At 42.0% G+C, this 25456-nt stretch overlaps 1 protein-coding gene across 1 annotated transcript in view; it reads left to right on the forward strand.

Moving 5' to 3' along the window:
- Positions 1-339: 339 nt before the first annotated feature.
- The window catches only part of CFAP91 (cilia and flagella associated protein 91), a 30744-nt gene continuing 5627 nt past the window's right edge, over positions 340-25456 (forward strand). Inside the window, exons 1-12 of the mRNA XM_086618221.1 lie at positions 340-488; positions 3237-3320; positions 5911-5967; positions 6861-7042; positions 7793-7970; positions 8303-8460; positions 8717-8899; positions 9012-9154; positions 15946-16062; positions 18823-18894; positions 21663-21809; positions 24688-24909. Coding sequence (XP_086474347.1) covers positions 355-488; positions 3237-3320; positions 5911-5967; positions 6861-7042; positions 7793-7970; positions 8303-8460; positions 8717-8899; positions 9012-9154; positions 15946-16062; positions 18823-18894; positions 21663-21809; positions 24688-24909 — 1677 coding nt within the window. The 5' untranslated portion in view covers positions 340-354. The remainder of the gene's footprint in view (positions 489-3236; positions 3321-5910; positions 5968-6860; positions 7043-7792; positions 7971-8302; positions 8461-8716; positions 8900-9011; positions 9155-15945; positions 16063-18822; positions 18895-21662; positions 21810-24687; positions 24910-25456) is intronic.

The raw sequence follows: 25456 nt of genomic DNA on the forward strand, positions 1-25456 counted from the left end.
GTGCTAGAAGCTCACGTTACTGCACATTCACAGTTACTGCACACTAACGTCTTTATGTAACGAACTGTTAGACCTTTCAATTTTAATCTAAGTTTAGACTCAAAACCAGCCAGAAGACATATCTGTGCATCTGCTGTTAGTCTGGTACGTTCCACATCTCGAGAAGTACCATCTAACCAGCTGACATCATTAGCATATGTATGCTGCCTTCTTTCCCCATCCCAAATGTGCAGTCCTGTAAATCATAGCAAGCTGAAATTCTGATCTCTTTAGTGCTATTTGAAATCACTAAGTCACTGACTCCCTTCTTTGTGTCCACGCAAACATTAGGTAACGACACCAAAGTTCAGAAGTATGTTTAGTAGCTTGATCCGTTTCCCAGGCTACAGTCTGTGCTTGGAGGGCAAAGATCCAGTGCCTCCATTTATTGACCGAAGATGGAGAGGGAGGGTTCAGCAGCGCCTGGAGGCTCTTCAGCAGCTTGCTGTGTAAGTGTTCTCTGGTTGGATAATTTCAAACAAAGGTACGAACAAAACCAACAAAAACCCATGCACACTGAAGTGGAGATGCCTGCAATTTGCTCCTACTTATATCTCCCTTGAAATTAAGAGACTGCAGCTGTTGTGGAGTATGGTTGCCCATCTGTTTCTTACAGGGTGGATGTTGCACATTCCTTCATCCCTGTGCTATATCTGCTTTGCAGCGGTTGCCGGGAAAGAGAATTATTTCAGTCTCTCACACATCAGAGAAGTTTTGACGACTTCAGTGACTCATGCGTGTTACTTCAGTGGGAGCTGTTTCCTTTTAGTCCCATGCAGTTGCAGCTGGTTAAATTACTTCTCCTGCTCATTTGAGGGTGTGTGGGGCCTGAACCTGGGCACCACATTTTTAGTGCAGGGGTTTCTTAGTTGAACTTTCTTCTGGCATCACAGTTTGTGCTTCTGATTCAGCAAATATTTTTTAAAAAGTTTGTTCTGCCACATCATGCGTTTTTTGGAGTCCTCTTGTAGCTATGTTCAAGACTGCAGGCATCAGCCCAGGTAGTTGTTTTCCAAGGCTTTTGCTGCATTAATGAGCTAACTTTAGACCAGGGACTTTTCATACAACACATGCTCTGGGGTTGCTGGTAACTGAGTTCTACCACATGCCAGACAGTAATCAAAGATGTTTAAGAGTGATACAGTGGATTTCACACCTGGTTTTGTTCACTTTCAAAAGCATATTCTTCTCATTTCTACAATAAAACAAGAATTTTGGAGCCTTATTTTTTTCTTCTTATTTTCAGCAGTTCAAACTGTCCTCAGCACATGAAAACGTCAGTGGCTTTTTATATTTTGCCTGATATTCTATAACAAGAACCTATTTGACACCTGCACTGCTTTGAAATTGATTTACATTTCAACAACATCTATTTGCAAAGAGTCTTGCAATTAACAAAAAATGAGAAATACTTCCCCTCTGTTTCAACCTGCACTGATTGACAGTGTTGCTGATACAGAAGACAGAATATTTCCCAGCTGTCTTTTCAGTAGTTGCATTGCCTCTGCAAGGTTACCAGGAATAAATGCTCATTTATTTCAGCAAAGTCAGCAAATAAAAGTCAAGGACGTGCAAGAGGCAGGATCTGTGGAATAAAAGGGGCTGTTTCACTGGGTTCCCATTGTGCCTATAACTGTACCATAATAGGATGAACAGCTTATGCTAATAAAGTTAGATCATAAGAATAAGTGCCCACCTGTGCTGAATGAAACATAAATCCATCTGGATGGAGCAACAGCCTGATATGTAAAGAGTCAGCTAGTGGAACTAGCCATCAGCTCAATTAACTCATTTGAATTACAAACACAACTTCACAATAATACCTTGATTAGTGCTGAGCAAGTATCTCAGGTTACAGCACTGCATCTCGAAACCTTCCCCTCTTTTGTTATGTGATATGACTGAAAGCACTAGGAAGAGATGACTTTAAACTTACCTTTGCAGTAAATTGTGTGTCACAGGAGGTTAATGAAGCATCTCTCTCTATAGGCTTTGCTGGAGTAAGTAGCCGTACTGTGGCTCCTCGAGTTCCACAGTGCAGCTCACAGGGCTTAGATGGGGTCTTTGAAGACAACTGATGTCAGCATGCAAGCCTTGATCCCAGCTATCAAACAGTGTTATGTATTCTTAACCACATCTCTGTAAATATGCCTCTGTATTTAAAATCAGGCAGCAAAAACCAACTCCAGCACCCACAATCCCCTATATCTGAGGTCAGGATTCTTACAAGTTGCCAAAGATGGTCTTATGAAGAATATGACCGTCAGGACTTGCCATATGTATAGTCTAAAACTTACCTTAATGGCATGATATGGGCTGGGTTTTTTTGGTTTTTTTTTTTTGAAAGAACTGTTTCTTGTCTTGTCCAGAGTAAGGCTGGAGTATAAAGTGGTTGTGAAATAAAATAGCAATCCTGAATGCATAGCTTTCAAGGGACTCTGTCATACCCATTCTCTCACTGACTGCCTTAATGAGGTCTACCTCATGGTCTTCCAAAGCTTTAAAATAAAAGAAACCCTCGAAGATGTTATAGTGAAAAATTGAAACAGCCTGGCTACTTTAAATTTAAAATGGGGGAAAACATGAAGAAAGAATGTTCTTGTGAAAAATATTCTTGTTCCAGCACAGGATTTCAAACACTCACATGGTCAGCCTGATTTTTCTCCTCTATTGGAGAATTCAGATTGAAATTGCTGATTCTAAAATTTTCCACATTTGCTCAAAATCTCTTTAGCTATTTTTGAAAGGTAGAAAGTTGTAGTCTTCCCCTTTCTTCCTTATACTCCTTTACATATATTTCCTGTTATGGAAGGTTTTTCACTCTTCAGGAAATGAGCTTGCTCCTCGCACTCCCAATAAAAGTAGTTTACAAGGTCAAGCATTTACAAGTGGCCAGTTCTTTTCATGACAAACGCATAAGAAAGTTTTATAGAAGGCAGCAAATGACCATTTCTTGACCACACATAGTGGGAATGTACATAAAGTGTCAAACTCTCTTGCTATGTATATAATTGCTTGTATAAGTATGGGGATTTTGTGGACTTTGTAGTGTTTATATTTGATTGTGCAACCAGAGAAGTAGAGAGAGAGAAGGGGCAGGGGGGGAGGGGACGGAGAAAGAAGCATAAGAAAAAAAGATCAGAACTGCTCTGAATGTACTTAAATGATAGTAAGGAAACCTGTATTTTGCCTTTTAGAGCTCCACCTTCTCTTCAAATACCTCAAATTGTGTATGAAGATCCTGAAGTTACTGGAAGGAATCGCTACAAATATTTTGCACGGTGAGGAATGAAGTGATTTGAAACAGAGCTCATAAGCTTGTCTTTTTGCAGTTTGAAGAGCACCTAAATATATAGACTCATAGAATCAAAGAATGGTTTGGGTTGGAAGGGACCTTAAAGATCATCTAGTTCCAACCCTCCTGCCATGGGCTGGGACATCTTTCCACTAGATCAGGTTGCTCAAAGCCTCATCCAACCTGGACTTGAACGCTTCCAGGGATGGGGCAGCCACAACTTCTCTGGGCAACCTGTTCCCGTGTCTCACTACCCTCAGAGTGAAGAACTTCTTCCTTACATCCAATCTAAATCTGCCCTCTTTCAGTTTAAAGCCATTGCCCTTTGTCCTGTCACTACAGGCCCTTGTAAAAAGTCCCTCTCCAGCTTTCCCGTAGGCCCCCTTTATGTACTGGAAGGCTGCAATAAGATCACCCCGGAGCCTCAACTCTCTCAGCCTGTCTCCATAGCAGAGGTGCTCCAGCCCTCAGATCATCTTCATGGCCCTCCTCTGGACCTGTGCCAACTGGTCCACGTCCTCCTTCTGTTGGGGCACCAGAGCTGAATGCAGTATTCCAGGAGGGGTCTCACGAGAGTAGAGGGGCAGAATCCCCTCCCTTGACCTGCTGCCCACGCTGCTTTGGATGCAGCCCAGGACACGGTTGGCTTTCTGGGCTGCCAGCTTGCATTGCCGGCTCATATTGAGCTTCTCATCAACCAGCACTCCCAAGTCCTTCTCCTGAGGGCTGCTCTCAATCCATTCTCCACTCAGCCTATACTTGTGCTTGGGCTTGCCCTGACCCATGTGCAAGACCTTGCACTTGGCCTTGTTGATTTTCTTGAGCCCCTCTTCCCTCCAGGGCTTTATCCCATGGTACTCTGCACCAAGCAGATCCCTGAAGAGGCCAAAGTTTGCTCTCCTGAAATCCAGGGTAGTGAGTTTGCTGTGCTCCCTCCTCGCTGTCCTAAGGATCTTGAACTCCACCATTTCATGGTCACTACAGCCAATGCTGCCCTTGAGCTTCACATTCCCCACCAGCTCCTCCTCGGTGGTGGGAACAAGGTCCAGCACAGCACCTCTCCTTGTTGGTTCCTCTGTCACTTGGAGAAGGAAGTTATCATCAATGCATTCCTGGAACTTCCTGCATTTCTTATGCCCTGCTGTGTTGTCCCTCCAACAGGTGGTTGAAGTCTCCCATGAGCACCAGGACTTGTGAACATGAGGCTGCTCCTGTCTGTCTATAGAGGGCCTCATCCGCTTGGTCTTCCTGGTCAGGTGGCCTGTAGCAGATGCCCGCTATAATGTCACCTGTCCCTGCCCTTCCTTTAATCCTGACCCCTAAGCTCTCCGCCAGCTCCTCATCCATCCCCAAGTGGAGCTCCATGCCAGAGCCTTATTTTTTTGTGTGTGTTCTCTGTTGGTTCTTTGATCATTGGTATAGAAAATCTAAGTAGTAACCGAATCTTGTATCACAGGGTCTTTCAAAATTCACACTATGCCAGAATTTTCAGGTAATGAGTTTCCATATAAGCAAATTTACTATGCATTCTGCACTTAATAATTATTTGTAGAAAGCTTTGGGCTGTAGATCCTCCTACAAAAAGGATCAAGATGCTTGCAAAGCCATTGTGGTTCTCCAGACTCCTGGAAATGTGCCTTCTTAAGGAGGAACCTTTTAACTCCCAGTTTCTGCCAAGAGCAGAAAGGGAGCAAAGAGAATCCTTGATTAACTTTTCATCAATGTCCTCTACTGCAGGACTACTCTGCTCCTTCCAGAATGACACTGCAGGTCAGCAATGGACTCAAGATCTGAACCAACAGATAGCATATAAACATTATCAAATTAGTCACATGTTCTTTGAATTACATTCACTATTATAGTCAGCAGCTATTGGCCAATATGTCCCCAATAAATATAATATAATACTGAATATTTGAAAATCGCCACATTTAATAAATTGAAGTTCCTTATGGCTCCTTTAACAACAACAAAAGGACAATAATTATGGTGATCTGCAATTTGAAATTAAGATTTAAAGTCTCTCAAAGGCTAAGGGAAATTGGTAGTGAACTGCAATATGTAAGCTATAAGAATGCCTAAGAAGGAATTATTAATATGTTGTTGAGCCTATATCACTTTCAAGATATTTCAGAAAATACTGCAAAAAATGAAACCATCAAATCAGATTAAGTCCAACACAGCGTACCTTACGAACTGATTGTAGGGATTCATTTCAAGATTTCAAGTTATTAAAACAAACCCTCTCAAAATCTTCAAGTGGAAAAAGTAAACTAATTAGTGAAACATGCACAAAATGTGAGCGCACTCAAAACTAACTTCTTTTAATTATTGTCTTGTTTTGCAATTTCGCATTCTGCTTTGACAGAATAATAACACTCCTATTGGTGAAACTTTCGCTGTTGCTCCTTAGCTATGAAATAATTATTTAATATTCAGGCACAATTCTTAAACATGCAGCTACAGAACTCGAGTTGTGGAAACTCCACTGAAATTAGTGGACTGCAGTTTTTCTAAACTGTAATTATCTTTTACGCTCACAGTTGTTGTCTTACATCTGCTTTTTCTCTTTTCAGGCCTCTCATCTCTTGTAATAAGCTGATTCCACTAACTGTTGCTTACACAATGGCAAAGTAAGTAGTGAGTTCTGGAACATTACTGCTGTAATGGGTCACATCTCACCAGAAGAAGACTGGGTAACTATTTAGCTGGTGACCAGTATTTTTCATAATGAACCAACAGGAAAAACTTGTTAAGAGGTAAGGGTTTGTTCACCACTGAGAATTCCTGAGGAAACAGGTGACTGACTGTTTCAGAATTTGCTTCCAGTATTTAAGTAGTGCTTTGTGGGTAAAGGACACGTGCCTCAAGTGTCTTACGATTATGAGGCCTGAAACAGAAAGCCAAGTGTCTTTCAATCCTAGAAGAGATACTGATGCAAAGAAGATTCTCCAATACAGCAATATTGTTGGAAAATCTGATATTTTATTACAGTCTCTGCAATAGTTGCTATACTGTTTAGTGGTGTAGAGCATCCATGAAGCAGTCTAGTGTGGTTTTCAGGAGGGATCAAATTTTGAGGAGACGTAAGAAGATTCAGTTCCTAGTACAGTCAATGGAAGTGGCACATGCTTACATCAGAATTTAATTTTTGTTCTGGAAATGCTGGAAAGACAAACATGTAAGCTAAATTGAAGCAGTCCTACTTCATTTTAATCTCAGCCATCAGATACTTTTTGTGCCCATTAAAAGCAATGCTTTAGAATGGACACATAGGGCAGATTTGCTTGTGAGAACTGAAACTAGAGGGTTTCTGGATTGCTTGCCTAAGGAGGGAGGTTTCAGGGGACTCAGTGTAACCTCAGTGTGCTTTTATTAAAGATAATGGAGTTAACATCAATGGGAACCATGTTAAGATAAAACACATTTGGATATCCTACCTTTGATTTAGTGTTGTTTTCGTTACTGTTTTGGGTTTTTTTTAATGAATGTGACAAATGTTCTTCCATCTTGCATCTCTTTTTAGGACAGAGCCTTATGTCCATTCAGCTTCAAGAGACAGCAAGGTCTTTGGTCCCAAATTACGAACTGTGGGCACACAGACCGACTACAGGGATGGTGAAGCCCAGACGGATCCCTATTCCCCTGAATATATAGTTCCCAGTGGCTCAGTCCCTGAACTTCTGACACTTGCTACACTCACTTGGGGTGAGCTGTGAAATCAAGATAAAGTATAATAAGCATGTCCCTCCTCTTTAGCAGGAGGTTTTTTTCTTCAATGTCAGGTTTCAAGTCTATTGCCAGCTTTGGCAGTCCTTTGTTGTCTTCCTTTGGGGCACATTATTTTATCTATTTCTAAAATCCTAAATGATATTTACCTACTTAATAGCGCTGTTCTGGGGCATTTCATAAAGAGTTTTGAGATAATTCAATATAAAAACTGAATTATATATTCATATTAAAAGGTCATATGTTTTACAAATGCAAACTAGTAGCAGTTTTACCATTTACCTACTGTTCTTCAGCTGTTCTGAGTTAGACATCAGTAAAGAAGCAGTAGGAATACTGCTGCCCCAGAATACACCTATAATCTTAATCTCCCAGTGACACACCTGCAATAGTGATGGGCACTGGACATGCCAAAGAAAGTCTGCCAAAGACGTTCATTCTCAGAAAGTATCTTCTTGGAAAAGTTGTTCCTCCTTTGCAGCCTGCAGTAGAGCAATGGAGCGCTGGTGTTAATGTCAACTAAGCTATAGCAACTGTAGGTCCTGCCATTCCTCTTACTGTACCATTTTACTGGCCTTTACTGGCCAGTATTTACTTCTGACTATCGACAGTTTTGCCTGTGTTTTACACATGGGCTTGTGCCCATCCAGCCCTCTCATAATTTTTGGTGGTGGTTATTTGCTGGATTCACCATTCTCCTAAAGAGCTACTGCTTCTTGTCCCTGTAAGGTCGGGGGCTACCAGCAGGACTAGCCGAGGTGGAGATGATTGAACGTGCCCGGGAGAAACGTGCATGGGAAGCAACTCTTCCTTCCATGGACAGTGCCTCACAAATCGCGAAGAGGAGGAAGATGATGGATGATATGGAGAGGAAGGAGTGGGCCTTTAGAGAAAAGGAAATAGAAAAGTAGGAGTCCAATTATACTCTTAATTTCTTTGAATTATTGGCTGAATAGAGAAGGAACAAGGTTTTAGGGGTTGGCCGAAAGGTACAAGCCTTTTATTTCTGTGAAAATCTCCTGATTTTAAGAAGGGATATTTTTGTTAAATTTAATATAAGAGACCGCTACCACAATACTTTTCACTAGTGCTAAACTCACTTTTCAACATTAAAGATAAATAAGAGATATGCAGTATGAACCATGTGTAGTCAGTTGGTATGTAGGATTTGATATGACAGCATTGCACAGAACACTGCAGAGGACAGAAGGTCACACCTGGCCTTTACTTCCCCTGTAGGTTGCAGGAGGTTCGACTGGAAGTCTTAAAGAAGCTGCTGCAGAGGCGAGAGAAGAATCAGAATGAGCTGGATGCCAAGCGCTTAGATGACCACTGGCAAAATCATCAGAAGGCTAAAGAAGAGAAAATGAAAAAGATTCAGCATGACTGTGCACTGAGTAAGTCTGAAAGACAGGGAGAGAGCAGTGTGAGACTTAGTTTTCAGACAAGCCATGTCCATTTTCACAAGGTTGCAGTTTTGTTCAAGATGAGACAGGTTGCATCCACAATAGATATGCATGACCAGCATTTGTTCTGGTGAAACAGGTTGTGTTTTTCTATTAACTAGGAAAAGCTCTTGTGAATTTCCAAAGATATGGCTTTTTGAGAAGTATTTGTATGAAGAACCTTCTCACATCAGTATTTCCTTTTCAGTGCTCAGGAAACTGATAGCTAAGAGGAAGAATGTGATGGGGAAGCTGGAGAGACGAGATATCATCAAAGAGTATACTGACTTTGCATCGCAAACGTATGCTCCTTTGTCAAGAATTGGTTATTTCCCAGACAACCATTCTGAACGCTATGTGGTAAAAAACATCTATCTTAGCACCTTCGCAGGTAAGGCATTTTGGAAGATTTAGTTTATGTGAGATATTTACTTAAAATATTAACAAAACTAAAATTTCTCTCCTCACCACTCCATTACTTAATTGCTGTTTGTATTTCTTAGGACTGTGTGAACTGGAAGCATCTCTCCCAGATTCTGTCACCCAGGTCAAGATTAAAGCACCAAAGCCTAAGTACACTACCACTGAGACTGGATATATTAAAAGATCAGCAAGGCTAGAGGTGGAGCTGGCACAGGTTCACCAGGTATGGAGCTACATCCAACAGCATGTCAGTTCCTCTTAGGTTTAAACTGTTCATAACATGTATAAGCTTTCTCCCAATTTCCTGTGCTAATTTGTGTTTCCTGTAAGACAACTTCAACGACAGAATGGATCAGACATTCAGACTGTTGTAGGCATGACCAGCACTGGTCTGGAACTCAGTCTGTCAGTACTCTCTCTTCCTAACATCTGTGCTTCTGCTCCAACCCTGCAGAAAACAAGCATAGCTGCCATTGTCTTCCTATAGATCAGGTATTTGGATTGGAACATATTATGTCAGTTAGAAATTCTCTCTTGCCGTTCATTCTCATTTCTCACAGAATTACAGAATCCTGAGCAGGACCACCTAGATCAGATCACACAAGAACGTGTCCAGGTGGGTTTGGAACATCTCCAGAGGAGACTCCACAACTTCTCTGGGCAGCCCGTTCCAGTGTTCTGTTACCCTTACTGGGAAGAAGTTCTTCCTCATGTTTAAGCGGAACCGCTTATGTTCCAGCTTATATCCATTTCCCCTTGTTCCATCATTGGATGCCACTGAGAAGAGCCTGGCTCCATCCTCATGACAGTCACCCTTCTCCCTTGCTTTTATAACGCACATGTGGCAAGCCTACTGGTTACACTGTCAAACTACTAATCATTAAATAAACCAAATCTAGATTCATATTCTAAAAATTCTGTACATTTTACAACATGTACTTAAAATGTACATTTTTAAAAAAAAACAAACACCTGCAGCAAAGCATGATTAAAATGACCCCACTCATAGAATCAGATCAGAACGGTAGGTGCACATCATCGTTGTTCCCTAACAACAGCATCTGATTTGCAAACATGCTAATAGTATTTTGCATGTCTTAATTTATCACAACTGTTCATGCAGATGAGATGTCCACATGTGCAATTAACCACTGGGAAAAGAAGTGCCTCATTTGCATCTACAATCACAGCATTTGTAAATCCCAGGTACTTTTAGAGAATGCTGCTTAGTGGTGCTGTTGAAGGTTACCTTTTTTTAAAATCAGGCATATTTTTGGCTGGCTGTTGTATCTCTCTAAAATATTTAATTTCATTTGTAAAGCTTGGCAACTTTCACTTATGTTTTATTTAGTGAAGAAATATTTCATAACTGGAAATTATGTGTGTAGCTTTCTTGTTTTAGTGCAATTTAATAATACTCTCAACGCAGGCAGTAACTTTCTACTAATGAATTTTAAATTGAAATCTTGTCTGGAAAATCAATCATATTATCTCAAATCTTGTAAAAGATGAAACATTACATCTGCTGTTATTCAAAAGGAAAATTTTCAGAGAAAATCTTGCGTGCTACAGGAAGTGTTCAAGAACTAAGGACATGAATTCACTATGGTTTTAGAGAAGAACACCGAGTTATTGAAGGGGTTTGAGTTTGGGTGCTTTTTGCATAAAATACAAGTAGTGACTATGACTATCTGGATCATAACACAGTTCTCATAGTCAGCAGAACGTTAGCCCAAGCTTTCAGAGCTGAGTTCCAATTACAGCAATTGTATTCTGTTTGTTGAAAATACTTCTGATAGTTTGAAAGACTAGTGGAGTGTCTAAACTATAGTCACAGAGAAGCAGCATGCCCTAATGCTGGCTGCTCATGCGATAATGTCTCCTCAGAGAAAAATTGATGGCCAAAGGGAGATGGAATGCAGAACAAAAGCAGACAATTCTGCATATTTTCTTTGTTAAATCAGTGATCACTTGGTCTACACTGATTTATACCAACTGAGAGGCTAACATAACTAATACTCATTTCCCTACCACAAAAAGGCAACATGTATATTCTTTTAAAATTACAAAGCATTTCCTTTGCAGGCAAAGATGAGAAATCTACTGTGCAAAGTTTAACTGCTGCTTCTAGATATACAGAAGTAGACACCAGGCTGGTTGGTCCGGACAAGCAGAAAGTACTGACACTGTGAAGTACCCACACTGACTCAGCCACCGTTAGATTTAAACAGACTTTCTGTTCAGAGCTACAAGAAATTACTGCCCTAATTAGCACTTGAGCTCTGTGGTGCTGTTACTGGTCACTTCTATCAGAGTCTTTTGCTTCTCTGGTGGCCATAGCATGTTCTGGCTTAGCAGGGCCTCTCTGACAGGTCCACCTCAGAAGCTAGTGGAGCTGTCAAGAAGAGGGCAGTAAAGGGTGCAGAGTACCCTTTAGTTAACAGAATTTAGCACTTGAGAGGACAGCTGTCTGACCACTTGGCATGAGCAGTCCCAATCCTCAAGCCAACAACCTCCATCCCACACAGTACCAAAGAGATTTAAAGCAGGCAATTAGGCATCATCTCCAAAAGGCACTGTGTTGCTTTTCCTTATTTCTATAGCTGAGCAGCTAGACCAGTTTTCTCTTCAAAAGCCTCTTTTAGTGCTGTCTTAGCACACTTAATCTATAAATTTTATCCCATAATCTTAGAAATAAAGCAGAACTCTACAAAATTCAGAGAGTACACAGTGATCTAGCTCTAGAATGAGTTTCTTTCGTTTTCCCTGGATAATCTGTGGAAGGAGGTGGCAAGTAGAGGAGGAACGCTAGATTTTGGCCTCAGAAGTAATTTTAATAAAGGCAGTTTCCAAGGCTTGCTTCTCTGACCAAACAAGTGGCAAGATGGATTAGTTCTCCTCATTATGTTCCTCTTGGTTTGCCATATTGAGCATGTTTGTAACCTCAAAGCTTGTAAGAAGGGACTAGCAGTTGTCCAAGGAGCTACAAAAAGGATCTGTTCCCTTTTGAGAATAAGAACAGCTTCTTCCAGACTTGAAACTAAGCCAAAAAAAAGTGATTTTAGAAGCAGAGTTTTTGAGGAGCATCCTGAAACCTTTTGCCGGAGTATTATGTACGTTCAGTATTCTTTGAATAATTCTCTAAAACAAGAGAACATGGCAGAAAAAGGAGTTCCCCCAGGATTTACAGTAAAAACAATGATCTGCATCTTAAGCCAGATCTGTAAGAGGACAAGGAAAGCTAGTTCCTAGCCAGCGCAGGTGGTAGTGCTTTAAGGAATGTAAGTGAGCCATTCTATAGACAGCCTGGTGTGAAAAATCCAAGGCATTAAGGAGATGGCGTACTGATATAGCTAATTATTATAGTAAAGGAATGCAACTGAGTAACTGAATACACCAAGGAACAGAGGAGCTGCTAGAAAAAATCCCAGTGCAGAACAATGTGTGACTTTAGGCTGACCCTGTACGCTCTGGTGACTCAAGAGGGGTGAAGGGTCAGGTAGTTTCAAAGTGCTGGATCAAGATGATGTCAGAACAAAGAATCCCTCACCTCAGCATTAAGTGCAACTCTCATCATGTCTGTTTTCCTTTATCTGGTTGCTGGAAGGAGGTAGAGAAGTAGGGGGCCAAGAACATCTCTGGAGAAAATCTCAGCCAACTTCAAGGTGTAGGAAAACCTGTTCAAGCAATTACTTCATCAAGAACAGATCTCCAACACGGTGTTAGTTGGCTCATGCTCAGACAAGCTCTAAGAGCTATTAGGTCAGTCTTGATCAGCCACGATGCAGCGGCCATGCTGCATTGCAAAGTAGGTAGTCAGTCCATCCTTGATGATCTCACCTTCTTCATTCACGGGGAAAAAAGGAAGAGAAACATGACTGTATACTCTGTGCTGTATGTGAAAATAAAATAAAATATACCTGGTGTCTTGTAGAATCGTAGAATGGTTTGGGTTGGAAGGGACCTCAAAGATCATCTAGTTCCAACCCTCCTGCCATGGGCAGGGACATCCTCCACTATACCAGGTTGCTCAAAGCCTCATCCAACCTGGCCTTGAACACTTCCAGGGATGGGGTATCTACAACTTCTCTGGGAAACCTGTTCCAGCACCTCACCACCCTCAGAGTGAAACATTTCTTCCTTATATCCAATCAAAATCTCCCCTTTCAGTTTAAAGCCATTGCCCCTTGTCCTATCACTACACACCCTTGGAAAAAGTCCCTCCCCAGCTTTCCTGTAGGCCCCCTTTAGGTACTGGAAGGCTGCTATAAAGATCACCCCGGAGCCTTCTCTTCTCCAGGCTGAACAGCCCCAACTCTCTCAGCCTGCCTTCATAGGAGAGGTGCTCCAGCCCTCGGATCATCTTCGTGGCCTCCTCTGGACCCGCTCCAGCAGCTCCATGTCCTTCTTATGTTGGGGACTCCAGAGCTGAACGCAATATTCCAGGTGGGGTCTCAAGGAAGGATCTAAAGAATGTTTTCATTGAATGGAGAATAGTTTCTCAAGCCACTATCCTGTCAAGAGCTCTGCTTCTATCAGAAACTAGCAAAGAAGCTAAAGTGTATGGCCAAAACCATGGGTGCCATTTGCTGTTCACTCCATTTGCCAGAAAAACGGAAAGAACATTAATTGGATGGTCCTTCACTGTCCAATCCAACTAGATCACACCATGGATCTGAACCTACTACCTGAAAAAAGTAATGTAGTCGATCTCAGAAAAATTAGAGTGTGATACGTAGGCAGTAACATTTGAAGTATGTTGTTCAGAAATTTAGCACTTTTTAAAGACAGTATTTTACAGTGATTCCCTGGTCTCTCTATTTCTAAGTTAGGCAGAACTAGTTAATGCCAAAAACATATTTTCTTTTCCTTTTCTTACATTAAAGTCTTAACTTAAACCCTCAGGTTAGGGAAGGCAAATGGTAAGTAAGCATTTTTTACTTGGTAAAGATAGTAAAAGCAGGCACTGGACTGTGCTGACATGTAGATGTAAAACCACTTCTGGGAGCTGCAGTATTTCTCAAATCTACATTAATAACAATTCCCTCTTGTCAGAAGTGCTCATAGACTTCTCTGTCTTTGAAAGTTGTTATTCTGGTTGTACTTTGTGGTTGTTTTTTTTTTATTTTCGGAGGCTAAAGTTTTATTAGAAAAATACTTATGACTGCAGTATTGTACTAATAAACATAGGAGCCATTGTTTTCAAAAGAATCACAACTACAGCAGCTTTTTTCTTTCAATTCCCCTCCCATATCATGCAAAACACCTTATAAATCATAGCGAGCACTGTTACAGTCTTCATGACAGAGAGCTCTAAGGTCATCAAATACAAGAAACTGTTCAGAAAATCTCAACATTTTTGACCTATGTCCATTTCACATGGTTTACAAGCAGTTTATAGGCTTCGATTCTTGCATTAATAACCATGGTCCATTTCAGAAATTGTCAATAATAAATCATTTTATCCCCCTCCACCTGGAAATCTTTCTCCTTTCCTTGAGCAATTAACTATCCTAGCCTGAAAGGTCAGATCCATAAGGCAAGAAAAGTTTTGTACAATGACCGCTGGAGTTCCAAAACTTCATTGATTTCACAATTAAATTCTCTGTAAGTGCCATCAGTTTTGTGTTACCGGAGAGAGAAATGCAACGTGGGATTCTTTTTTTAAGTTTTTCTTTGGTTTCCCTCTGTAGTGAAATACTGTATTTGAACGTTTGAAAGAGAGAGAGAGAAAAAAAAAGAAAAAGACACGCTGTTCCTTGCTGGAATATGTTTGTTCTTTTAGTAATAAAGACTACAGATCCCATCCATATAGTGATAGTATTATAATTTTGAAGAAGCTTTGAATGTCCATACTCTCTTCCCTGTTCTTTGCGAGCCAAAGTGTGATGTCCTACAGCAGGCGAGCGCTGCCGTGCAGTTGGAGATGGTTATCTGAGTATCTTGTCCTAAGCAGCTTGCGATGGGAAGTTGGCAGGACTTTGGCTCTCTAAACAGCTTGAAAATGTCTTGAAAGAGTTGAGGCCATGGTGCATTTCCACTCCTAGCCTGCTTTGGCTGAGAAGGTTTGGCATCTGCCACCAATTAAAACCCACTCTTCATGGGCTTGTGGATTTTCTTGGTAGAAGGAAGTTCTCGGGCAACTTAGTTTCCCTTTCGCCCTTAGTCCACCTGTACAGTTGCTGTGGGTGTCACTGGGCTACTGGGCAGTTGCAGATGAGCAGAGAAGATTTTCAAAAGGTATTTTGCAAGGAAGAGGTCATTTGGTTCAACCCTGAGCAGTGACAGTGTATCATCCAAAGCCGTTTCACTGAGGAAAGGCTGCAGAGCAGTGACAATACACTCTACAAGTGGCCCCGTTCATAAAAATCTCCTGACCACGCAACATTTCTAACCCGCTGTGACAAGCATTATATCTACAGTTAAAGGCAAGGAGTTATAACTATTCTGTAGTGATATGTACACTGTAATCAGTGATATTCCTACCCATTTTTCATGTTTTGAATGAATCTTACTTCTATCTTACAGAAAAATGATGGTTTTGTCATTGCATAAGGAAAGTAACACACTAGTGCCTCTGCTTACATATGGGTCAGTGTTTAATTGGCTCAATGAGATTCCTATTTTAAAATGAAAAAAAAATCTGAAATATGCTTTTACTTAAGAATGTATTATATTAGAGATTGAGTTTGTACCAATATTAGATTAATTTGAGGTGACTCACCTTATGCAATTGCTGATGACTTACTTGTAAATATAGTAAAATAACTCTTGCTTCTTTCTTTCATGTGATTTTGAAGTTCCCATCAGTATCTTGTGACCAAACAACAGCAATATGCAAACCAAAAACCAAACCCAACATGCAGTAAGAAATAGAAGCCACAAGCCTGCAAAGTGCAAATACTTTCAGCTCCCTGTAGTCAGTGTGACCAGCAACAGTCCGTGGCTAGGGGACTGGACTTACTGTGTTCTGTCTTCTAGCCCAGTTCTCATTAAATTGTATGTCTCTTCCAGGCACTACTGGAGAAAAAGAACAAAGTCAAGGAGCCAAAGAAGCCTCTCCGTTTCCTTGAAAAAATAGAAAAGCCTGTTCCTCGGCCACCCACTCCAATCCTGGAAAAACCATCAATTGTAAGTGTGCTAGTTTCAGAATTCTTTTTTTCTGTTGATCCCTGACTGTTTCTTGCATAGTTGTTAAAGGAATGTCCAGAGAAGGCAAGGAGTGAGCTTTACCTTTTTGTTGTGTATTCATGTTAGAAATAGCCATCAATATTTCTTAAAACTCTCTTAGTCTTTCTTTATTCTATAAAGATACTAGCAGACAAAGAATTGAAAAGCTTTTACGGTATCTGTTCGCCAAGTCCTCAACTAAACTTTATCTTATAAAGACATAAATTAGTAGACATGTTATTCCCTTGTTCTTGGGAAACAAAAAGGGAGATGATGATGATGATGATGATGATGATGATGATGATGATTAAATGTCTTCCAACCTTCTGATTTGACAACACTATCATAATCCAGTGGAGCAACTAAGTTTAGTCCCACTGAAGTCAGTGAGGCTTTGGGTGCTTAGCACTGAGTGTGCACTTCATGAATTTGCCAGAGTGAAGGATGCAGTCTTTGATGAGCGTGCTCCAGTTCACAGAAAATGATTCTTCCACAGAGACCAAAATAGCAGTAATGATGTGTCATGGGGGATGTGGGATTCTTATGCTGTAGGAAAGATCAGCTTTTTAGGGGAGCTGCAACTTCTTTTCCTGTCTTAAAGTAACATACTTAAGAGGTGGTTGCCCCAGTGGATTGCTTTGTCTGCTTATTTCTTTGTCTGCATTTTCATGGTGTAGTAAGAATCAGACACAATTCCCATTCAAACTTGGGAATTTAAGAGAGTCACACAACCATGAAAGTGAGAGAGAAAAGTCTTGTTAGGTCATCCATGCTCTCTTCCTTTGTGCAGTATGATGTCCTATGTTTTATACAGTCTGTTTTAAGATAACTGAAACAAGAATACTTCCTTGGGAAGAGTTTCCACAGATTTACTGACTCCTAGATATTAGATACTGTATTGCAGTGGTAGATTTACACTGTTTAGATTTACCAGTTTAGCAGATTTGTAAGTACTTCCAGGTAACATGGAAAGAAATCAGAAAGATTTATCCTCCAGTTGTAGTCATTCTTGAGTGTGTTTACAGATTATAGGGTTTTTTTGAAGAGTTCCAGTACAATAGAGTTCCACCTAAATGAATTCAGTCAACATTTCGTTTATTTTCAAGTGTCTTTATGTGTGAGCACATAAAAGAGTGGAGCTCTCCAGTGAAGCCACATCTGTTAAATCAGGCCACTTCAGCCACTGAAGAGCAGCACTAATATCTCCTGCCTTGCAGAATCCACATTCCTTCACTAGTTTATCACTTTCTCCCAGCCCGCTCTCGTTTTCAGCCTGCTCTGAGATCCTTCTATATCCTTAATTCCTTTTTTCTTTTTTTTTCCTGCAGGACATGATAGTCTTTCCATCTGCCCTCGTTCTTTCCTGCTGATCCGTAGCAGGCAGATGGAGAAGTTGATGATTACCCTTGCTAAGGCATCATTTGCAGCACTGAACAACAGAAACATAGAAAAACGCATCCCACAAAAATTTAAACCAAATCTTAGTTTGCATCAAACCAAGCAGCTTGGCTTACCTGTCCAGTATATGTGCCATCTCCATTTCCAAAACTGTCCTGAAGGGCTTTCACACTGTAGCCAGGTGATATGGTACAGTTTAGCTCTCTAACTGGACTGGAAGTTCATCCCTTCTTTCCAGAGAAAAAGAACGTACCAAATCATAAGGCAGTCCTTTGGCTGGTTCTGCTTTGCTCTTCCTGGTTGGTGGTGTGGAAAGGCAGGAATGCTTCGTTTTGCTTTTAGAAAACTTAATCTTCAACACCTAAGAAAAAACAGATACTAAGATTCAAGCCCACACCACTTCTCTCATCCCACGCTCTTCCCTGTTTTTCCGGCACCTCTAAAATACCACATTTCAATGCAGACCTCACAGGCTCTTTATTAAAAAAACTTGTTGCAATTTTTAGATTTCTTTTTATCTTTCCCAGGCACTCAATGGGCTTTTTCTTTCGCTGCTGTCAACTCCAGACTAGAAGACCCCTCAGCAGGAAAAAAAAGGCTGCCAGCGGTGCTACCTTTATTTAAAATAAGCCTGGGTTGTATTTTTTTTTTTCCCTCCTGTGGTCATGTTCCCTTTCCCACTATGCTCCATCATTCTTCCAAGCTGGTATCAGTTATGCAATGCTAGGCCAGCAAAGTTCTCAAAGAGACAAATCACAATATAATGTAACTCATTTTACTTCCAAACTATCACTTTCGGAGTCTTAAATTTACTGAGTTCCTCTGATAAAGGTCACCGCTGGAATAAATATCAAAAGAAAAATTGTATATGCTCCCTTTTAATTTAATCCCTTTATTTATGGTTAGCAGCTCTCTTGCACCTTCTTCAATAGTAATCCAACCCCCTTGCTGTGTTGACCTGTTAAATTAATGTAGCTGAGGCTCGTTTTGCTCAGATTCAGTCAAGATACAAATAGCACTTCTAATGCATACAGTAATTTTCTCCATTATCATTAGGTACTCATCTCTAAAGACTCTGTAAAAAGCTCAAGTAAAATCTAATTATACAGCCTTTCTCCCTCATCTCTAGTAAAACATGGAAGTACATATTATTCTGACTCACCTTCTTATCCCAAGAAATGAGAAGAATGGTGTTCAGAAACAGCTGAGAAAAAAAGCTGGATATGACTTGGACTTTTTGATAGTTAGATGGATAATCTATTGGAATCTCAGCCTCCAAAGAAATGATTAATCATTGGGTGGATATTTGTTGTGTTTTGACAGGAGGAAGAGGAAACAGAACTGGCAGTGGTCTGTCTGCAGAAGTTGCTCCGAGGCAGGGCTATTCAGAACATGGTATTCTGCATCTATTTATGTCTCTCTTCTGAATGATGGTGGGAATGATTGAAAGTGTGTTTGCAATCTTTCTTCCACAGCGCTAATCGAGGGTAATGAGGCTTCTGCAGCATATCCTCCTGTATGTTATCTGGTGTCCTTCAAGGCTGAAGTCTTTGCTTTCCAGTTACAATTTCTTACAGGGGCTTCTAGGTTCCCACACATGTCTGTGAGTGTCTCCCTGGTTCCTGCCATCCCCTACACTCAGCTGCTTAATTTGATGCTTCATAGCAGAGTTACTCAAATGGCAAATTCTAGACTAGATCTGGACCGTGAGTTTGGTTTGCCTTGATTATGCCAAGATCCCAGCACAAGAAGCCTACCACATCCCAGCAGGGCAGCTTGTATTTCATACTGTCTTTCCAGTTTCCTGTGATGGTGAGCTGAACCTTAGACGAGGAGCAACTTAAGCATACCGCCAGGATTTTCCAGCACCTGCAGGGCCCATCATTCTGCTTTCAGTGAAGCAGAAGTGGGTCTAGGTAAAAATTCATTGAGTAACCAGGTCTTGCCAATCAAACCTGATCACCTTCTATGATGGGGTGACCCACCTGGTTGACGAGGGAAGGGCTGTGGATGTAGTTTTCCTTGACCTCAGTAAAGCCTTTGATACAGTTTCTTATAGTGTTCTGGTTGAGAAACTGATAACTGCTGGCCTGGATAGGCACACCCTCCTTTGGGTTAAAAACTGGCTGGGTGGCCGGGCCCAAAGAGTGGTGGTAAATGGGGCTAAATCCGGCTGGAGGCCGGTCACCAGTGGGGTTCCCCAGGGCTCAGTGCTGGGTCCGGTTCTGTTTAACATCTTTATCAATGACCTGGATGAGGGGATTGAATGCATCCTCGGTAAATTTGTGGACAACACCAAGCTGGGAGGCTGTGTTGATCTGCTCGAGGGTAGGGAGGCCCTTCAGAGGGATTTGAACAGACTGGATCGTTGGGCTGAGGCCAATGGCATGAGCTTTAATAAGGCCAAGTGCAGAGTCCTTCACTTGGGGTATAAAAACCCCAAGCATCGCTATAGGCTCGGGGAAGAGTGGCTGGAGAGCTGCCTGGCGGAGAAGGACCTGGGGGTGTTGGTTGACTACCGGCTTGATATGAGCCAGCAGTGTGACCAGGTGGCCAAAAAGGCCAATGGGATACTGGCGTGTATCAAGAATAGTGTAACCAGCAGGAACAGGGAAGTGATCCTGCCCCTGTACTCGGCACTGGTGAGGCCGCACCTGGAATATTGTGTCCAGTTTTGGGCCCCTCGCTTTAAGAGAGATATTGAGCTCCTGGAGCGAGTTCAAAGAAGGGCAACTAAACTGGTCAAGGGGCTGGAAAATAAAACTTATGAGGAGCGGCTGAGGGAGTTGGGGCTGTTTAGCCTGGAGAAGAGGAGGCTGAGGGGAGACCTGATTACAGCCTACAAATACTTGAGAAGGGATGGTGGGGAGGTGGGGGAAGGGCTCTTTACATTAGTGATGGGTGATAGGACAAGAGGAAATGGGTATAAGCTTAGTCAGGGGAGATTCAGGTTGGATGTTAGAAAGTATTTCTTCTCTGAAAGGGTTGTCAGCCACTGGAATAGGCTGCCCAGGGAGGTGGTTGAGTCCCCATCCCTGGATGTGTTTAAGAATAGGGTGGATGAACTACTTAGGGATATGATTTAATGGGGATTAGGGACAGTTGGACTGGATGATCTCTAAGGTCTTTTCCAACCTAGAAATCTATGAAATCTATGAAATCTATGAAATCTATGAAATTATGGGCTTTATATTAAGCAAGTCTATCCCGTTTGGTCAGACCAGTCCAAAAGGTTTGTTTTCATGCCTGCTAAGAATATAATTGATATTCTCTCTTGCACTATTTAATGTTTGTGAAGTGTTCCATTTGGGGCCCTGACCTCAGCTTTAGCAAACAATGCAATGCTGTGAAAGTGGCTTGAGGTGGAATAGAGACTTCTCAAGTCCTCTCCAATTCTGTGGTCGTCTATGAGAAGGATGTCTGATGCCATTGCAGGACTGTCAACTTTCACATTGTGAAATGTCCCATCGTTTTAGGAATCTCCTTCCAGTTACTACTGGATCAGAAATATACGACACAGTTGAGGGTGACGTGAGCAGGATTGAGTGATCCTTTGTTGCTGTTGGAAGTCTTGTTGGAAGAGAGGGGGAATGAAAATAGGACAGTGTCAGGGAAGGGGGAGGCCACATAACCCCATAACAGGGACAGCAGCAGTTTCAACGATTTCCCCACCAATTTATTACTTTGTGCTGTTGCTGGACTGCCTCAGAACAAAGGTAAGAGAACAGTAGATGTTGAAACAAGAGCCATCTAACCCTGGACTGAGGAAAAGGGGCAACGCTGGGAAGCTTTGACACTGAGGCTGATATAACAGGATATCCAAAAGGCTGTTGCACTTTTCACTTGGCATTCGTGTTGCTGTTCTGCGTTCCAGTGGTTTAACGCTAAACAGAATAATTAAAAGAATTACTTCATAATAAAGTACTAAGGGATCATCTATACTCCACAAAAGGTCTCAACTTTCATCTTCTAAGCGGGAGGGTTTAGGCAAGATTTCCCTGACAGCTGTAGCATTTGCCTAAATGTGGCCACAAATTTGTTACAAAGAACTTGGTCAAACAGCTGACCATGCAACTTGGAGAAAAAGAGAGTGCTCTGCTAGCCAAACGTGTTGATCCATATTCTCCATTTAATATGCTTGATTGTTTAACTTTATTTTAAAGATGTTTGAAGGGAAGGAGAAGCGGCTGGAACTGATCCGAGAGCTGCGCACCACTCACGCGCTCCAGGAAGACGGACAGCTGCTTTTGAAGGCAGAGGAGCAAATGACACTGGCTCTACAGCAACAGCATGACTTGCAAATGCACAAGGTTTGCCTGTAGAGATGGGAGGGCTGATTCACAACGCTGTCCTGACCAGGAACTCTGTGCTTGCACTACCACCAACACTCTGGCATTTAATTTCTTCACATTTTGTATTCTCCCCAGCACAGAAAGTAACAAAAACACTCCCCTAGCACAGGCCAAGCATTGAAAATTGCTCTCCCGGCTCTGGGGGCCCCAGGGAATCTCAGAAACAGCCTGAGGCGCCCTGAGCACACCTGCTACCCAGGCTGCTCTTGCTTTGTTAGCAGACAGAGCACACACTTATATTTACAGGGCCTTGAACAAACTGCACTGTCGGGCGAACCTCTGCCATTTTCCCACATTTCAATCCGTTGGACTGGTGCTGTGACCTGGCGTCACAGTACCTGCTTGTCACTCACATCTGTCAGATGTTTGACTGAATGTGTGTTACTGCTCTGTCATTTCCCTGTTCTTTTCTAGCTTGGCACCCTCTCAAGCTCCTCCTCAGGCATAAAACATCACAAAAAGAAGCCAAACCGGACTTCCTTTGTAAATCTCCCTGGGCTCGAGACTTCTAGGACCTTAGCAATGGTGTCACATTGTTGTACCCGCCACTGTTACAGAGAACAGAGAAATTTTGGGCTCCATCCTCTGCCGAGGATCTAGTGAGAGCTAGGGATGCAAATTCTCATCCTATTTCCTTGCAGGGCCACAACCTTCCAGAGCAAAGTGACTCAAATGGTAGATGCTGGTTTGAGATGGATCTTAGCGAAATTTTGTCCAGACTTCACTGCATCTCAGATATACAGTATCTCCCACATTCCCACAGATTTTCCTAGAGTTTTTTCTACTCTCCTGGTTTTGCAGTGACCAGCTGTGAGGCAATTGTGCAGGTTGCAGATTATGCTAGCAGCATCCGCTGGCCAGCTGGCCTGGCAGAGATGAAGCCAGACTACTGCTTCCTGCTGGGTGGGCAGCAACAAAATTTCCCCTCAGATCTCAGTAAAAGTTGAACTGGCTTACTGTATTTTACTGTTTATCATTTCCAGATGCTCCCTCATACACAGGGAGCCCAGGTGTGGAGTGCAGAAATACGGAATTTTTCTACTAAGGAATTAAGAGAAAAATGAAAGCCTTAGGCTTGAAATGCTCCTTCTCTTCTGGAAGCCCAGGTGAGAGTGAAGGAAAGAGCAGTTCAGCCACCATAATGACATCCATAGAGAAAGAGAGAGAGCAAATGGTGAAGATACTGACCTTTGATCTCAGAATTTCCTTTTGGGAGAGCCACTATCCCCCTCTACTGGTATCTACCTCCTCTACTCTTGCGCTTTTTTTTTTACTATGTCTCTGAAGGCACACAATCCAAGGCTTAGGTCTTCAAACATTTTGAACTTTAAAACCCTCTGGAATCCACTTGCAAGAGTTTTCTATGTGTGTGGCTGTTTTAGAAAGTCAGTGGTGACTCACAGTTCTTTGGTTTTTGGTGGTCACAGTTTTTTTTCAGGTTTTTGACCTTTCCAGTATAAAAAGAGGCATTTTTCAAGACATGCTTCCTGCAGAAAGAGGGCAGAAACTTCAGATAAAATGGTCAAAGATGAGGGGTTGAAAATTTCCAACCTCGCATGTAACAAAAGTGTAAGACAAGAGTGTTCCTGGGTTGGTTTCCTGCATGTCCCACCAGTTTTAGGCACAGCACCTGGAGCAATAAAGAGGAAGCAGCATGTTAGCTCCCTATGGACTGGTGCAGTTACTGCATTGCCATCCACCATCTCAAACAGCCATGGGCTAAGCACTGTCACTTCCAGATGTGTGCAACACCGACAATCACACTTTCTTTGAAACACTGCATGAGTAAATGGCACAGCAGTGTAAGAAAGCTGATTTATTGCTACTCGTCTGGGACATTTCAGCTCCATTTTGTGTTTTATGTTCAGGTTTACTCTGTAAAACACTTGGAATCTAGTCTCAGCTCTGTCACAGACTTTCTGATTTTCCATTACCTGGAATTTTGAGGTCTCCTTTACGCTTTTGCAAACTTAGTATAATTACTGTTGATTTGAATTTGTTAGCAGTTAGTAACTTGTACGGTTTTAGGTAATAACTCAGTACCTAAAACTGTAGGGACTCATGGTTGCTGTATTATCTCAGCAAGTTGAATCACTTTGGTCACATGAATATCCAACCAAAGATGTACCCTTTCACTGAAGTGGCTTTGAACTGTAACAAACATTTTGTATCCTTAGGAGAGGATAGAAATGTGGCTGTACTCACAGTTGCACAGCTTCCTAAACCTTTACTAAAGCTTCCTACTCATAAAGATTAAGAGTTTACTCACCAAATGCTAGAAGGAAGCTTCGTTTGCAACTTTTGATCCTGTTTTTCTGTTCTGGTGTATCTAAGCTTGGCACAGAAAGATAGAGGGTATGCAGCTGAAGTCTTTTCATTGTCACTTTTCTACCTTCCCTTTCTTGGTCTGGGCAGTAGAGAATTCCCCAGTAACAAGCAGATGGCCTCAGCAGTTATTCTGGTTAGACTCACAGCCACAAAAGCGGTTCACAATACCTGGAATACAGCGCATCTAGTGCTTTATCTCTTATATCCCACCCATCCAAGCATAGAGGCTGTGTGTCGTAGCGTGACAGTATTGGTATAGTCCCACCCTGACTAGGTTTGCCATCTTTTAGCTTCTTTATGCCATCAGAGCCTGCATATAGGAATGTTACATGATGCAGAATCCAGGCCAGCACATGTAAAACAAGAAGAATGCAAGTCTCCTAGGATTGTCCCATGGCTGGTCTGAGTGGATGTTGCAAAGCTGTTTCACATGCCTGTGGCAGTCTTGGGACTTCGAACAACATTCCTGGGGTTTGTGACACAATTCTTTGCATTTCTTTCTTAAAAGCTGTCATCAGCGGAAAAGCGCTTGGCCAGGGAAGAGGGAAGAGTACTGGCGAACATATTTGATTTCCTGTCCAAAGAGCTGGTGAGGCTGCAGGAAGAACGGAAGATCCACGCTTTTGTTATGCTGGCTGAGAGGCAGAGGCGGATGCGGGAAGCAGAGGAGAGCGGACGACGTCAGGTGGAAGAGAGGAGGCGTCAGGAAGAAGATGAATTTTTCAAGCAGGCAAGAGAGGGAGACTGGTGGGACTGTGGGCGGTTTGTAGGAACTGCCTCCTTGTGGGAAGGTCCAGATGGAGGGGAGGTGCTTCAGCCCTCCCTTTGGTGATAGGTAGTTTTAAAATTGAGGGGGAAGGCTTAGTGAAGAGGGGGTGATTCCTTCCTAAAGTCATGCCCATTAAATTAAGGATGATTTGAATACCCCTACAGACAGTCCTGTTAGGTGTGTCATGAATGGATGTAGGTTTCTAAATTTCCATGACAAACACCTATGGAGAGCAGATGTACCTGGATCATCTTTAGGAATAATGTTTTGTCAGTGCTTGGTCTGTCCAGCAGAACTATTATGTGCTGTCCCAGGAAGGATGCCTTTACGCAAGGTTTTGGAAAGACTTTGCCCCACAAAAGCGGACTGCAAATAACAAGAGGTATAAAAATTATTTTGAAATAATGATAGTGGACAACATAACCTTGAAATCTTCAAAGAAAAATCTTGAATTACCATATTCCATAACTATTCTACAGTCCCATTCCTACTCCCTAGCTCCTGACGG

This window comes from Tauraco erythrolophus, chromosome 1, assembly GCF_009769465.1.
Source record: "Tauraco erythrolophus isolate bTauEry1 chromosome 1, bTauEry1.pri, whole genome shotgun sequence".
Lineage (NCBI taxonomy): Eukaryota > Metazoa > Chordata > Aves > Musophagiformes > Musophagidae > Tauraco > Tauraco erythrolophus.